This window comes from Schistocerca gregaria, chromosome 7 (genome assembly GCF_023897955.1).
Source record: "Schistocerca gregaria isolate iqSchGreg1 chromosome 7, iqSchGreg1.2, whole genome shotgun sequence".
In the NCBI taxonomy this organism is placed as follows: Eukaryota; Metazoa; Arthropoda; class Insecta; order Orthoptera; family Acrididae; genus Schistocerca; species Schistocerca gregaria.
The window spans coordinates 113,722,820-113,740,131 of record NC_064926.1 but is presented as its reverse complement, the minus strand read 5'-3'; the positions used below and the strand labels follow the sequence as shown (position 1 = coordinate 113,740,131).

Here is a 17,312-nt window from a genome sequence, read left to right as displayed (position 1 = left end):
CGAGTTTGTCCGCAGCAAAATTTCAAAGCCGTTATAGAGACGAGAGGTGGAGAGACGCCACATCAACATTCGTCAATAGGTGTCTGGCTGCTTTTGATCGGACAGTGTGTATTCTATCGCGCTGTAACTATGCGAGTCGCGTGCGCAGCCAGCGCGGTTCGATTAGGGATGCGTGCGGCCGGGGCGGGTGTGCGGCGGGGTGGTTGGTTAGTGGTTGGTTAGCGGTGGTTAGCAGGTGGTTAGCGCGGCCACTCACCGTGTGGGGGCGAGCTGCGCCGCGACGCCGACGCGCCGCCTCCAGGCAGGGTGAGCCGGGGTGGAGAGAAGCCCGCCACCAGCACCACCCACACAGACACCACGACCACGACTCCCTGCAACTGCTCTCTCTCTCTCCTCTCCTCTGCTCTGCTCTGCTGCTAGCAGTGCTTGCAACAGCTGGGCTCCCATCTCACCAGCCTTCCACAACCCCGACCCTAACGTTCCTCGTGCAATCGTATCATGCGTCGTCAGCCCTCAACAGCAGCCACTGATTTTTCCATGTTCAAAGGGGGGGGGGGGGGGGGGGGGGCTCTGAGCACTATGGGACTCAACTGCTGTGGTCATTAGTCCCCTAGAACTTAGAACTACTTAAACCTATCCAACCTAAAGACATCACACACATCCATGCCCGAGGCAGGATTCGAACCTGCGACCGTAGCAGTCGCACGGTTCCGGACTGCGCGCCTAGAACCGCGAGACCACCGCGGCCGGCTTTTCCATGTTCCAAGCGGATTTAAGACAAATTTCAATCTGATTTTGATAACTGGATGTTGCAAACGTGTTACATCTTTGGGGTGTACTACACCTACACAGTGTATCTCGAAACTACAGTAAAACAGATGCTAACAAGAATGTTGGTTAGAATATCTATGGTCCACTGGGAATTGTGCCACCAGGGCAACATATTAACACCCTCCTACAATCTGAGCTTCTAATCGACCCTGGCCCTTGGGAGGAATGGATCTGTGGGAGGACACTGGCAAGTTGAGCATAGCGACCGAACCAGTCTACGAATGGTAATATTTCACGAAACACAACTATCTTCTAAAATAAACGCAAAGAAAGACCGTGCGGGAGCGTTATTAAAGTACGGAGTCTCGTCGACACAATCATTACAGTCGTATTGCAAGACTGACTCATAGAAAACGTCCGTGGCCGGAATGAGATTTTCACTCTGCAGCGGAGTGTGCGCTGATATGAAACTTCCTGGCAGATTAAAACTGTGTGCCGGAACGAGACTCGAACTCCGGACCTCTACCTTTCAGTTTCATATCAGCGCACACTCCGCTGCAGAGTGAGAATCTCATTCTGGAAACATCCCCCCGGCTGTGGCTAAGCCATGTCTCCGCAATATTCTTTCTTCCGGGAGTGCCAGTTCTGCAAGGTTCGCAGGAGACCTTCTGTAAAGTTTGGAAGGTAGGAGACGAGTTACTGGCTGAAGTAAAGTTGTGAGGACGGAGCGTGAGTCGTGCTTGGATGGCTCAGATGGTAGAGCACTTGCCCGCGAAAGGGAAACGTCCTGAGTTTGGGTCTCGGTCCAGCACACAGTTTTAATCTGCCAGGAAGTTTCAACGTCTGTGGCCTTAATGAACTGCTAGGCATCTGGTTCAAGTGTTGGAGAGGTAAAAAAAACCTAAATCAAAAATGGCCGACAGGGGTCTGAGACGACACCGAAGCTTTGGATGTGTGGAGTTACATAGCCATTACGACACGATCGAAAACAGTCTTGCAATATTCCATGATAATGGATGAAGGTGCTGAAAATGCACAGGGTGAGAATACGAGGGGAGAAAGTGAGCGAGACTCTAAACCACAATTAGTAAGTTATCCTTTCCGGTTATCTCTTACCGCTTCCTAATCGTTAGCAGTAACAATAGATATATTACCGTGTAGTGAAGGCGCGAATGAAGCGTCCTGGTGAAGACGAGCCCTCGAATGACGTGAACACGTTAACATAGCTCTGCCAGGACGACCTTACACTAGGTTTTCTCATTATCCAAACATAATGGCTGAGATCTCTCTTCTTTCGATACTACATAATTAATTATAATTTAAAAATAATGCCTCCGGAGAATACTTCCATACTGGCAACAGAACAGTCGGCAGGTCATGGCTGAAGTGATCTCTGAAGAAAATATCTACTAATACCAGTATTGCTGGCCTCTGTTTTGAGCACAAGCAAGGTAGATTCTTCCTACATGTCATTCAGGGGTCTCAAGATGGCGTAGTAAAACGCTAAAAGTGGTTGCCAAAGAAAATAAGGTTGAAAATTGACGGCTAAAAGATTTTTAATTTGGCATCCTCTATCGTATAGCCGAGTTCCGCAACCGTCTCTAAAATGATGGACATGGCAGACATCAAACGCATTTTTCCCGTGGTCATGGAAGGCGTGATTTAGCGACATATTTTAAGCCCTACACAGTTCTACTGTAACGTCAGTGTTTCATTTCTTAAAATAATCAGCCCAAATAACAATAGTTTCTCGTTTTCCCCAGCTGTTGCAAGCGTGAATGAAAACCAGAGAAGCACAGTAACACACCAGTCGACAAGAAAAAGAAAATAAAAGGGAAACAGTGAGCCAAGAAACATTCTTTTGTCTGTCATTCAGACGTAACATATTGACGAAACAAACGGAAAGCTGACATTGGTACGAAAGGAATGATGGAAGTGAGTGTGGACACAAGACGTGGAACGGCATCACGCACAGGCAGCAGACGATGTTGTGCCTTCAGTTTTAGTGACAGATTCATAGACAGATCACACACATGACAAAGCGAGATACACTTCGGTCGAGAAAATTTCCTCTGTGAAACTAGTGACTGTTGACTGAATGTGTGAATCATAAGTGAAATTTTTTCAATGAGTGCCCTAGAGATGGAGTAAAGTATTCTTCGTGCATACGATGTAATACTCAAATACTTTTCCTCAGTTATTAATCTTACTTTGTTTCTATAATTCCAAATAACAGCTGCAATGTGTGTAGATTTCCTATGCAAATTTTCGTTAGTTGCGTCACGCAATGAGTAATTTCACTGTTTATATTTTGGCTACTACTTTGTTAATCATTATTCCATTAAACACAACAAACTTTATTTTAAGTATGTAATTATTTTTTATACTGTCTGTAAGTATGTGATTTGTCCCTAGTTCCTACAGGTAATGTCTAGCTACTACATGTTGACTGTGGTCAGAACTATTTTACATGTGAATATGGAACAGAAAACCAATTTTTTAACGTAAAACCTAGAGAGAGAGAGCTATTCTGAGCTACAGAGGTACGTACAATCAAACAGTACTGTCTGAGTGTTACTAACTCCATCTGGAAGTGAACAAAATCTATCAAACCTTTTCTTCAAAACAAATTTTCATTAGTTGCTACCCAAATCTACCTGCACGCAGTCTAGTCATCGCGTCTTGCGTCCTTTGCATGATGCTGTTCCGTCCGCCACGTCCGAAGATTGGAATGTTGTCAATAAGAGCTGCCTTCTGTTCATATCAGTTTTTATTTTTAAATAATATCATTTCTCTCTTTCTACTCTTTTTATGCGCTTTCTTGTTTTTTTTTTTTTACATCACAATAACATCGGTATGAAAACACCTTCGTTTTATAATTTTCATCCTTAATCATACTGTACAAATACTGTTCTATTCGTGAAAGATATGTCGTCTTACAAAGAAACATCAAGACAAATCATTCAACACAATCTTACCAGCTGCCTCTGCATTGACTTACTTGCACACAGGAACTAACGTAAGCTTTGGGTACTGAGCTCCTACTAGAGAGAAGCTACTAGACCTTCGACACTATCCAGAATGCAGACGTGAAACAAGCAAAACGGAGAATGTCAGCAAAGGAACAACTGACGAAATTAACCTGTCACATGAAGGAAGGTATTTTAGTACCGTGTCTTGATTACGGCGTAATATAACAAAAATTAAAAAGTAATTACGTGACTGTTATACACATATATTTGAGTGATTCGTAGATTTTCTCTAGTAGAAACTATATACACACACACACACACAATATGTAGTACGTGTTTTTGAATATGGTGTGAAGTAACAGTGGATTTCTTACAGAAAGATTTACAACAGAATAAAGTAGACGTGTACTCAAGAGGCATGCTGTACAGGCGAAAACATATATCATCAGCGTTATCATCATCATCACATAAAACCACCAAGAGCTCCCGCGCCAGCGTCAACCATCACAATTTATAAATACAGCCCATTACGTACACCTCAAGCAGTACATCCCAGGACTCAGTGGCTTAGGAAAGAGTAAAACGCCTCTACGTTTCTAGACAGAGCCCACTATAAAAACTTAGCAAAGCAAATAGCACATAAATTATCCTGCAAATCCAAATGTAGAATTTGTTGGGAATGTTACGAAACATGTGCCTTCATTTTCCCTGGACACATTTAGTTTACTCCAAATCTAGTAAGGTCCTGAGTATAATTGACATATAACTTTTACATCCTCTGACTGTGTTATTTAACTCTAATGGAACATATCGGTAACTGACATGCTGTGTGTAAAATCAATACGTTTAACAACAAACACATTTAGGTTTTGCAAGTGAACAAATTAATGCACTTACTACCCTTGCGTGCGAGAAAGCCACTTGCTTAATTTCCCGATACCACTTATAAAAATTTCCTTACTTCGTGGAAGCTGCGATGAACATTTTGTGCGTCAAACGTGCAAATGGAGTAGCTCCCGGTGGCTGACATTACATAAAATAACTCAACTAAAACAATGAAATAAATCGTTCAAACAATACTAAAGTTAATCCCATATTAAACCACTATCGATATCAATAATAACTCAACAGAACTTTAAACAAATAAGGAAACACAACCAACATTGCGCTTCCATGCGCAATATTTCGCTACCTCTACAACTAAACAGCACTCTAACACGTAAGTAATACTGCTGGGGGATATATTGGGACATTGCCGGACTTTTCCTTCAATTCAAGGAGAACGTTTCTACACACAGGCGCTGTCCCCACTTCAGCACAGTTCCAACATTTGCAAACGCTTTTCATAATTGCACTTGAAATACGAATACATGTGTACATATAAACCACTTAGTAATGATTCTTCGCGAACAGTCATACCCAAAAGCGTCTTATATACATACTACATAATGTGCGTAATTTATGTTGAGGCTGGAGAGCTTGAAATTCGTAGACGGTAACATCTGTAGTGGAACGGGGAATGTGTCCTCAGTACTCAGTACATCAACCGCCATACGAAAAGCGATCAGCAGTGTTAACGCTGTGTACAGTTTGGATAACGAGCCGATATGATCTCAACGTTCTCATTAAACCAAGTATTATAGTAGAGGAGAACGTTTTTTCTCCAGACGCTGCTCCGTCGTACACAAGACATTTGTACAGCTCAGTCTCGAACGAAGACTGTTCTACATGCGGCCCATGGGCTTGGAAGTAAAGAACGCCGGAGCCTCAGTCCAAAATTAGCTGGGCTATGCGGTCTACTGTATATTTTCGCTCAAGGAACGCTAGGCACATAATTTTTGTGTATGACTGTTCCGATTCGACATGGACGAACAATATACATTTGTCAATAAATTCGCGATTATGGAATATTGCGTCAGTATTCAGAGCATGGGGAATGTTTATCACGTAAAACACATACACACGCGCGCGCACACACACATGCACGCACGCAGTCACTGTCAAACATACAGCCGCTACGAAATCGCGCAACAGGCGCGAATAGTTGGCACTGTTTATGAACACACACGTACATGTTTCGGAAATAAAATGCACTTTAGGTCGGTACGAGAAAAGATCATGGTCTAAACAATACGTCCTTAGAAAAAAGTTCTGTTTTTCGTCTTTCTTTTTCTTTTCACCGTAGCAGTCAAGCTGCCAGCGGAATTACAAAACAGTTACAGTTACTGCAGTTATTAAATTCATATCCTCTAGTAAAAAAGCTCCACCAACTTCTTGAGCAATTAATGAAATGCAAAAACATGTTTAATATTAGTGTTCAGCACCGGACGAATAGGCCAAATATTTATTCTTTTTTACATTTTGCCTTGAACGTTCCACTTGTCGTAGTTATAAAACAATTTTTGTTTGAGACTGCAATCTAGTTGCTTCCGAAGGAAGCGCGTAAATAATATTGATGTAAAAAGAATCGCGAAAGGAATGAAAAAAGTACTTCGGCTAAAAAACTGTTTTTTGAATATTTGAAGACATGCATGGTGAATGATAGGCAGCATATAGAAAAGGAATAGCACAAGCGATCCCACACAGTAATCTTTCGTCGAATGTTTGCCGTCAGAGCTGTTCAGTAAGCCATTCAAAATATTAAGATTCAGTTAACGCTCTGAGATTGTCGGTGTACAGATACGTGTAGTTCCATCTCTTTAGCTTGTCAGATGGTAAACAACGTGAATGGCTCGCAATGTCAACGATAAAACGACGTGGGTTGGAGATATGTCGCATGATAAAACTGTTATAAGGAAGGTGTGTAAAACGTTATTCACTTTCATTATTTCCAATAGGCAAACCAGGACATAGAAATCTTGTAACAATCGCTAGCAGAGTGTGATTCACAGACACTTAATAGTAAAGTGTTTGGTAAATGGAAACTGTATTTTTTACAAGTATTGGAAAGAATTTTGAGCTAGTTAACTGATTGATGATTACGTATTCCGCCTTTGAGGTGTGGTAATTTTTCGAAGTATGGGAGTCGATGAAGATCTTATACTGCTCATGACAGTGCTTGCAAGCTGTGGCAGCAGGTAAGTGAATGACACAAAACATCCCAATACACGAAGCGCAAAATAAATGTGTTGCAATGAAGTGGCAGCAATTGAAAGAGGTACGCCGGTACAACCGGTAAAGAATAGGCGTTTCTGTTTCATAGCACGTAGATATAATTGTTCGACGAGAGGTGGAACTGTCGTAGACTGCTTTCTGTTTGGTAAGAGGGAAACTTTGGTATTCCGGTGGAGAAATTCATGTGATGAATTCTGTGGAAACTGAGGAGCAATATAGCTAGCTAAGTGTATGAATTCGCTAAAAGAAGACAAAATCCATTCATTGGGTTAACCACCCAGAGTAGAACAATTAAAAATATGGTAGATCAAAACCGAACAGTAATTTTCAGAATATAAGTCACCAAGATCTGATAACAGTTGTTATTCCAAACAAAAACATTCGAATTTTCTGTTGGGTCATTTTATTCTCAGCGTTCTGTATGAAATGGTTCGGAATATTCTCTAGAGTCAAAAATTCTTGGTGTAGGTCAACATTATCGTGAAGACGAAAGAGTTTTTCGCGAGAAAGATCAAAATAGTTTGACTGAGCTGAAGAGAGGAATATGATGTCTCGAGGAAGGTGGTACTGTTTTCGGCAGGTGTGACGGCATGCGCTGGTCTTACTGAACAGCTGTGCCAAACAAACAGTCCGCTCTCCAGCTGGGTACGTGCCGCCTCCACGTTTTACAGCTCTAGCTACCGCACACGGGATCCCTGGCCTTCGCACTCCGGCTCGCTCGGAGACCAGTGTTCGGCTGAGCGCCTCATCAGACGAGCGTCCTTGTCTGCAGGAGCAGCGCCGACGCGCCGGCGGCCACTGCGAGGCACAAACCTAGGCAGCCGTGGCCGTTCTTGGCGAGCAACACGCAGCCCGAGGCGGAGGCGGTGCTGGAGGCGGCGTCGCCGACCGAAGGGGGCCGCGCAGCGGCGTCGGGGGCGGAGGCGGGCGCCGCGGCCGGGGGCGGCGCCACTTCGTTGTCGTGAAGCGCGGGCGGCCGGGGGTACGGGGGCCAGCGCTGCTGCTGCTTGCCCGCATCCGCCCCCAGGGGCAGCGACGGCGGGGGCCGCGTGCGGGGGGCGGCCGTGCCGGGGGCGGCCGTTGGAGGCGGCGGCGCGGCGGTGGCGGCGGCGTCGTCGTCTGGCTGTGCCGGCTGCTCCGTGCCGTGTAGTACCAGCTCCCAGCCAGAGACGCTGCCTGCGCACACACACACATCGAGGCGTCACAGCCTGCAGTCTGCCACTCTGCCCTAACAGCCCTGACTTACTGTCACACTAAAGCGTCGTATGGCACCCAATGCGGACAAAGTGTTTCGATTTCGTCTCTTTCTAACGGCACGATTGTCAATGACGAAGCTTATTTATTCAATTATGGCCTCAACCACAAAATATCTGAAGTAGCTAAGCGAGCATTCAACTCTAGTCTTAGGGACTAGCAGCCTGTGACTTAAGCCAACATGTAGTGGACAAAGCGTCACTGAAAGGGGACTGCAAATCAGGCTGGTCTCTCATCTATTGCAGCTGAAATTTCTCACAGAGTAGCCCCTCAATGGGTCACACGCTGCTGAACGAACCGTACTACAAGCCCTAACGTCGCCTCTGAAGTTTTAATTCCTGTCTGTCGTATCGCAGTGTCCTCTTGCATCGATAACGCCACTCTCATCGCACTTTAATACAAACGCTAAATCGACGCCGGCCGCAGTGGCCTACCTGCTCTAGGTGGTTCAGTCCGGAACCGAGCTGCTGCTACGGTCGCAGGTTCGAATTCTGCCTCGGGCATGGATGTGTGTGATGTCCATAGGTTAGTTAGGTTTAAGTAGTTCGAAGTCTAGGGGATTGATGACCTCAGATGTTAAGTCCCATTGTGCTCAGAGCCATTTGAACCATAAAATGGTAATACCAGCCAATGAGGCTTACTTTCATTCCGAATATCTATAGAGAGACGAGTGCAACAACTAGTTGTCAGAATGGAATAAGGAACCTGTGCGGCCTCTATTAGATTGGCTCCCAGAGGCTTCTGCGCAGACACTGTGTTGCGCGTCCTACCAACGGCTGTTAGCACGCACCTCCGACCGTTGCTAGGTGCTACAAGTCAGTGACAGCTGTCTCTATCTGCACAATGAAGCCGTGTTATGGTCATTCTCTATGTCCCCCTTCCATGGATAGGCATCGCACGACTGCTTCATCCATGTGCAATTGCCTTTCCATTAAACGACATCCATAGATAAGTCACTTTTCGGTAGCCGTCACATACCTCGGATGTTTCGATGTCAGCCGCTGCCTCCTTTCACTAAGGTACACGGACAAGTTCAAAATGCTTCCTCGTCAGAACAACGACGTTGTCAATTTTCTGTGGTTGCCTTGTGAAAATAATCACCAATATCTTGGTTGAGTATAAGTACAGCTTAAAATGTCTGTAGCAAGTGTCTTGTTTGCGCGATAGAAACCAATGTTCGAGTGCCATAATTCACTCACAAATTTCTAATTATAGTTCTGACAGTAAATTTCGAACGTATCACACTGTATGAACCATTACCGATTGTTGAAGAAGAAATTGCACACAAACAGATAGGCTGCATGCCACATGCAGACATGCTTTCGCATCATGTAACATATCGGTGCAGTAAAATATAAAGCTATGAACAAAAAATAATGAAATATCTTTTCATGATTTAATACTTTAAATGAGTAAATAATATCATACAAATAATTTTCACAAACTGTGCCCATAAACATGAAGGAACAAAACAACAACAAGTAAAAGTTTAAAAAATGCATTACACCTACAAGACTTTCATTCAAGGCTAAGAAACATATCAAAAGTTCTAGTAAAGCTTATTTATTGTGCAGTCAAACGTTTCTAAGACTAACGCAACTTACTACTGAACATCCTAAAATCCCAATAACAATAATAACAGACGTAAAACAGGACAACTGTGCGAGCAAGATGCTTCACGATGTGCAGAAGCACAAAGGATTAACAAGAACATATTTTCACTTATAGAAAGAAAAGAGAAACAGTGAACTAGAAGGAAAACTCAGTGTCTCTGATGCCGTGGGAACGAAAAACTATATTACGTCGGCCGTCTGATGGCAGTAAACAACCGTCTTACTACTGGAATACAGCTTACACGTAGCAAGGTTCCATTTCCCAACTATTTATGAACATTCTTCCATTAACAGTTATTCGACCAGTTTTCCACATCCATTATAAAACCTTATGTGTTGTTTGATAGTGTCTTTATTTAATTCCCCAAATCTTCACTCTCTCCCCAGAAGGTTCACGTGCCGTTGCTCATGTGACTAAGTAACAAAGAAAAATAGTCGCTTAAAACAGACGCTGCTTAAATTTGCAGACGGCCTTAACAAACAGGGCGGAGAAGTGGGCAGAGGTTTCGCCCTTGGGTTAGGAAGCTACGCCTCAGAGACGCAATAACCAGCAATGATGAACTGCATGAAGATGCAGACGGCAACGGAAAACACCCAATTAAAGACATAATGTGATCCATTGTACATGTGGCCTGTAATTGAAGAAGTGCTCTTCTAAGCTCAATATTGGAAAAAGACTGCAAATTGGTCCCCCATTTGGATCTCTGCGGAAGGACTGCCAGGGGGACGTAACCATGAGCAAAACATAGAACAACTAGTGAACGGGTAATGTTCTACGAGTATGAACACGGTATGTCGGGAAACTGAAAGTTGTGCGGAAACTTGAAAATTTGGAACTAGAAATCAAAAGGTTCAGTTTAGACACAGCTGGTGTAAGCGAAATGAAATGGAAAGGAGACAAGCTTTTTCTAGTCAGAGGGATATGGATTAACACTGAAGGCATCCACAAGTGATAGGAGCAGCCTGATGATCTGTTAGAAGAAGAAATAAGAGTCGACATAGGGGTCCAGTATTAGAATTAGAGCTTTGGGAGACTTGATATCAAATGCGGCGGGAGCCATACCTAAGCACAGGGGGAATATCAGAATTGAAATTCAGGGCGTAAGAATGTCAATGATAAGATTCGGTGAGGCGATACAGTCTGGAACCGCGCGACCGCTACGGTCGCAGGTTCGAGTCCTGCCTCGGGCATGGATGTGTGTGATATCCGTTGGTTAGTTAGGTTTAAGTAGTTCTCCGTTCTAGGGGACTGATGACGTCAGAAGTTAAGTCCCATAGTGCTCAGAGCCATTTGAACCAAGATTCGGTAATAACACAACTAAGTCCAATGAAATGAGTCACAATGAAATTATGACATGCAGTGGATTGACAATAACTGTAAGAAAGATTAAGGTAATGAGTAGTAACAGAAACAAGATTAGCGATTCACCTAACAACACAATTGCGGACGACTAGGTAGAAGAAGTGGGGGAATTCTGCCAACTAGGAACGAAAATAACGCATGATGGTGTAAAAAGCAGAGTAACACAGCGAAAGAGGGCATTACTTGCCGAAAAAGGGTATTACTATCGAGGAATAAATTTGTGAAGACCTACGTTTGGGGCCCAGCATTATACAGAAGTGTACGACTGAGTTTGGGAAAACCGCAAAATGAGACGACAGATGCGTTTGAGATGTTACCATAAAGTGGATGCTTAAAATTAGGTGGAGTGATAAAATAAGAAATGAGACGTTTTTCTGCGAGGTTGGTGAGGGGAAGAACATGTAGAAACGCTGATAAGAAGTAGCGACAGAAGGATACGAGATGTATTAAGACATCAAGCAAAAGTTCCGTGGAAACAGAGGGAGCTTTAGAGGAAGACAGAATGAAATGCATCCAAAACACAACAGATGGCATAGGATGTAAGCGCCACTCTGAGAGGAATTCTTTGCAGGCCGCATCGAAGCAGTCAGAAAACTAATCAGTCCCGCCACCACCGCCATACTCCAGTTTTGGAGTTTCCGGCCACGGAACTAGCAACTGACCTTCCGTTCAGCGTTAAAGAAGCTTTGATCTAAATATGATATTGCTTATTGCATCCGAAGTTAAAATTCCGTGCAATACGATGTTGGTACCGTATCTCATACCAACCCAACCCACACATAGCAATAATGAGACATACAAGGGAAAAGTTGTTCGTGCCACTCATTTCACTTAAATGTTAAAATTTGTTATTGAAACTTAATAAGAATATAATTGAAGCATACGAATGTTTTAATTTGTTTTTGTCATAAAGAGTGGCACACAGCAGAGACTTCGTACATCGGCCAGTAATTAAGACCTCTTCTGAGTTTACACGGGAAAAAGGAGAGCCGTGTCCACATGCACCTAACTGAAGCTTATTTTGCCATAAAGCACGATAAGATCTTACTCTGAGTCTCTCCTAGGGATCTGTTATGTAGAGAGGGCACTGTGTTTTCGGTAATGTAATGTCACTTAAGGTACGTGGTCTTGAAGCGGGTCCAAACGGTTCAGTTAGAAGGGGGTCTGCTGGGCGACACTCGATAGTAACAAGGCATGTATTGTGCTGCACAAAGTAGCAAATTTCGCTAAGAAATCAAAATGGTGAAACGAAACATGTGGCACAAATAACACAGTGGTGTCTGTAAACCCATACAACTGACGGTAATCTTGATAACAATAATTTAAGTAAAAGTTAAGGAACTAAGTCGTGCTCTTCGTAGCAAGACACCAAAAATCGAAAGTTTCTTTTCATGGTTGTCAGTCCTAAAAGCACTAGAGATTGCACTATCGACGATTTCACTAGTAGCACAGGGATAGTAACCCTGGAAACCACATTGTTAAACCTAGGTTATTGAATAAACCTTTAAAGGTCTTGCAGAAGCAATATTAAATTAAATGTGAATTATTATAGTTTACTTACCATCAAGATAACAATAATAATTAATAAAAGAAACAAATAATTAAAAACACAATGAGGTAAAAGCAAATAATTTATTGCTATTGGCATGTATCGACAGCTACAAAAATCATACAAGCTCAGAATGTCAACATACAAAGCCAAAACGAAAGAAAAAATATTCATGCTAAGCTATGTGCCAAGGTACACTACACGAGTTCGTGCTCACAAACAACATGAAGCGAACGGCTGTGACATGACCGGTGCGCGGTCGGCATGCGAAGGCCGTCATGAATGATACGTGACAGTGTGCTGTGGAAGGGGGTGATGGGGGCGACGCTGCGCCACGGAAACCACCGGGAACGAGACGGAACCAGAATTCGAGGCTGTGCTGAAAAGCAGAGCATGAGCATCTAACAAGTCAGGTTAGCACGAGGCAGTACCCCAATTCCTCGTGTGTTTTATGACGGACAGCCGACGGTAGGCGACGTCACTACGGTTTAATGCATTCTTCCTCACTGGCATAAGGACAGTGGACCCCTGCGTATGCGTTTTAACTTCTCACGCCCGCAACAGTACAATGGTATCTCGATCTGACTTCGAAATAAAAGTGTATTTGTGACACCTTCCACCTTAAACCGAAATTTTCCTTGTTATAATCGTCGCGCTTCACTGCAGTGTTAATCGCAGTTAAGACACGCAATGTACTTCAAGCTATTCACATGTCCGTGAACTCTTTTGAATTTGGGTGACTGATATTCATTTCTCACAAACAGTGATCCGAGTTATAACCAAGGGAGGAAAAATATCCCGCAGAAACGTACAATCAAGTAATAAATAACTTAATACGTAATTCCAAAATCACTTTCCAAAATGTTGATAATAGGGATAAAGTGATGGCGTGCTGCATTGCCTAAGTTGCCGACGTTCCTCTGGTAAAAGAAAACTGAAAAAACTTCACCGTCGAGGCTTGTAAGGTTCGTATACAAAGAAAAGTAGCATTAAAAGTGTAACTGCACAGCAATAAGGTGAAACGGGCCAAACTGCAAGAGTGTTTCTGATAGCAGACAGTATGACATTGCAAATAACAGACAACTTTAAACATATCGACGCCGTCTTTTATGAATCTAGTAAGTAAACTGAAATTAAACGGAAAGCGACAGCCTATTTTAGTCTCATGGATGTACTGACAGTCTAACAGATTTGACACTTCCTGGCAGATTAAAACTGTGTGCCGGACCGAGAGTAGCACTCGGGATCTTTTCCTTTCACGGACAAGTGCTCTACCATCTGAGCTACCCAAGCACGACTTACGACCCGTCCCCACAGTTTGAATCCTGCCAGTACCTCGTCTCCTACCTTCCAAACTTTACAGAACCTCTTCTGCGAACCTTGCAGAACTAGCACACCGGGAAGAAAGGATACTGTGGAGATTTGGCTTAGCCTGGAAGTTTCATATCAGCGCAAACTCCACTGCAGATTGAAAATCTCATTCTGGATCCAACGTATTTGTTTGTCTGATCCAATGACGTTGTAAGGAATTTTTGGATCGGTGTTAGAAATCATACGTAATCAGACGTGATCTACTGCACAGTAATACAAAGCTGTTTATTTGTACGTCGATCTCAGAGCATTTTTAACGAAAATAATTTTTGAAAATTTGATACAATTAGACAGACAAAAAATCTACTCTCTAAGCGGGCTCAGGAGCAAACACATACAAAAGTTAAGGAAATGTGCAAGCTCTTGGACCCACTTTCTTCTTCTGGAAGAAGGGCTGAAGGAGAGGGAAGAGGGATGAAGGCTAAAGGAATGGCTTGAAAATTTCCTTAATGTTTGTACGTGTTTCTCCTTCTCCTGCTTGGTGAACAGCTTTTTAACCTATCCAGTTGTATTTGTTGCGACATATGATCTGCTTCAGTGCCCCGTTCACCTTCATCACTAATAAAACGTATGGCTTTGTATAGTACGTCAAGGTGAATTGTAGTTCAGTAGCAGACGAATGGTTACGAAACTGCAGTTCACATTTACGTGCTACTCGAAGCCAAACATTTTGTATCAGCTGATGGTCAATATGGCATTAGAACCGGTCGTATATGAAAAAAAATAACTCTGACATCGAGACATAATATTTTCGTATTACTTAACAGTACTGCACCCGCTACATGACACTGACGATGTTACGGACTAAAATGAGGGAGTAGGTCGTATAAAGAGAGTGAAAGAGTGCTTAATACCTTCTGACATAGTCACAGGTTGAATGGATGGCAGCCACAGACTAATAACGTATCCGTGCATAACGAAAAACATTTACTGGAGAGATGGAACAAAAAGAAAACGACTTAATGAGGAAGTTAAAGAGCAGAAAGAGAGGAGGAGAGCGGTTATGGAGCCCGTAAGTACGAATTAGACAACAATGTTTAAATGAAAAATGAATGGCTTGTGAAGTAGGTATCTACGTTAACGTGAATTTCTGGAAGTAAGGATACACACATTCTGGTGCAGGGAAAGAAGTGGACAAGAATTTCCTTCGTTTTTCATTTGAACGTGAATAAACAGAAAATGCATCTGTTCGTATAGGTAGTTTCCATTTCGGTTTGGTAACTACTACGCGTTTTGAGGCGCTATGTTACTGATTGCGCGGCCCCTCCCGCCGAAGGTTAGAGCCCTCCCTCGGGCAAGGCTGTGTGTGTTGTTTTAAGCATAAGTTAGTTTAAGCCAGTTTACGTAGTGTGTAAGTCTAGGGGCCGATGACCTCAGCAGTTTGGTCCCTTAGGAAAATAAACATACACATAATTGCTGCACCAGCTAGCACAGAACTGGATATATAAGAATATACCGCCTACAGTTGCAGGTTAACTTTATCGTTTGTATAGGTTTCAACGTTATTAATAACGTCGTCTTCAGAATCTGCAAAAAGTTTATAATATAATGTGCTAGTAAATTATATTAGATATTTAGGTAAACGTTTAAATAATATTTTATGTAAGCACTACACGTTGCATCCTGTAGGATGACCATATCTAATATAATTTACTAGCACATTATAATATTAACTTTTTGCAGGTTCTGAAAAAGATGTTATTACTAACGTCGAAACCTAGGTAAACGATAAAGTTAACTTGCAACTGTAGGCGGTATGTTCTTATATAAACAATATCAGTTGCTGTCGCTGCATAAAAAATGTTAAAAAAAGAACTTAATAGCTTTTTGAAGATCGCATAAGCATATACATTGCTGTATCTTATCTTGAGTTCTATTTCTAGGATTGACTCCATGACTGTTACAGAATGAGACTTTCAACTCATAAAAAAGTGACGCAATAGATGGTGCGATGTCGATCAAAAGCTGGCTCAACACTTGCTTAGTGTTCCACTGTACGTAACTGATGGAAAAATATGCGACGGATAAGAACTACACCCAAACGATAGTTCTGAGTTTCAATTTCACAGCCACCGCTTTATTTCACGTGTGAGATGCCGACAGTTAAAAATTGGTACAGAGCACCCAACATGGAAGTTGGATCTCCTTTACATCAAGAGTACACACTGACCGTTCATCCATGAGAAAGGTCCCGTACGGTTATAATGAAACAAGTTTCTGAGGTTAGCCAAGAAACGGCGAAGCCTTGATGGCAAAGGTAGGAGAGCAGCAATGTGCCAGATCGACTGTGAACGGCAGCCTAGGATGGTTCCTCGGTGTTACCGGTGGCTTCGGGTGCAGCTGGGCAGGGAAAGCGCGGTGCAGGGATGACGTGGAGTGGAGGCGGGGACTGGGGGCGGGGGGCGGGGCTTGCCTGTGGGCAGGCGCAGCGTGTGGTCGCGCGACAGCTCCGCCACGGAGACACCCGCCGCCGGCTCCTTCATCACCAGCACGTTGACCTTGGTGTACTTGCGGAAGGCGTCCGGCATCTGCGGCCGGCCCAGCGGCTCCGACGGCGCCGGCTGCAGCATGATGGTCACGTCGCCGCGTAGCACCGACGGCTGCGCTGGGGGCGGCGGCGGTGGTGGCGGGGGCGGGAGGCGGCGGGGAGCGCCGGGGGCCGGAGTGGCAGCAGGACCGCGGGAGGCGGCGGCGGCTGCGCCGGGGGCGGCCGGTGGCGGCGTCGTCGGGACGGCGGGCAATACCGTCGCGGCGCTAGCTGCAGTTGTGGTGGTGGTGGTGGTGGTGGTGCGGCTCTTGGCGGCGCCAGTGCGGTTGCCGCCGCGGAAGTTCTGCTTCTTGACCTTCGGCTTGGACCTCGGTGGCGGCGCCGGCGTCGCGGCGATGGGAGGCCGGGCAGCGGCGGGCCCCGCCCCCAGGAACCCCCCGCGGGGCCCGACACCGGAGGCGGGCACGCCCGCGGCCCCCGGCGCTCCCACTACCCCCGCCGCCCCCGGAGGCGGCAGCGCTCCGTCCGGTGGCTCAGCCGTGCCGTAGAAGACCAACGCCCACTCCTGCAGATTGGCGCGCCCTGCGCCGCCACGCGCCACCTCACCTCACCTCGCCTCGCCTCGCCTCGCCTGTCTCGCACGCCAGCAGTCACACGCACAAACACCCAGACATGCATACGCACCACTATTACACACGTAGCAGCAGCGGTTAGTAGCGCAGCAGCACATACTGTGTTCCCAGTGTCCAATGGTGATTTATTTCAAGAGTCGTTCTCTCATCTCCGGTTCCAGCTACAAGGGGTCTTCTTCATGTAT

General features: G+C 44.5%; 1 protein-coding gene across 1 annotated transcript in view; it reads right to left on the bottom strand.

Moving 5' to 3' along the window:
• LOC126281686 (furin-like protease 1) overlaps nt 1–17,312 on the bottom strand; it is a 1,379,773-nt gene that overhangs the window by 30,306 nt on the left and 1,332,155 nt on the right. Inside the window, exon 12 of the mRNA XM_049980852.1 lies at nt 7,671–8,033. Coding sequence (XP_049836809.1) covers nt 7,671–8,033 — 363 coding nt within the window. The remainder of the gene's footprint in view (nt 1–7,670; nt 8,034–17,312) is intronic.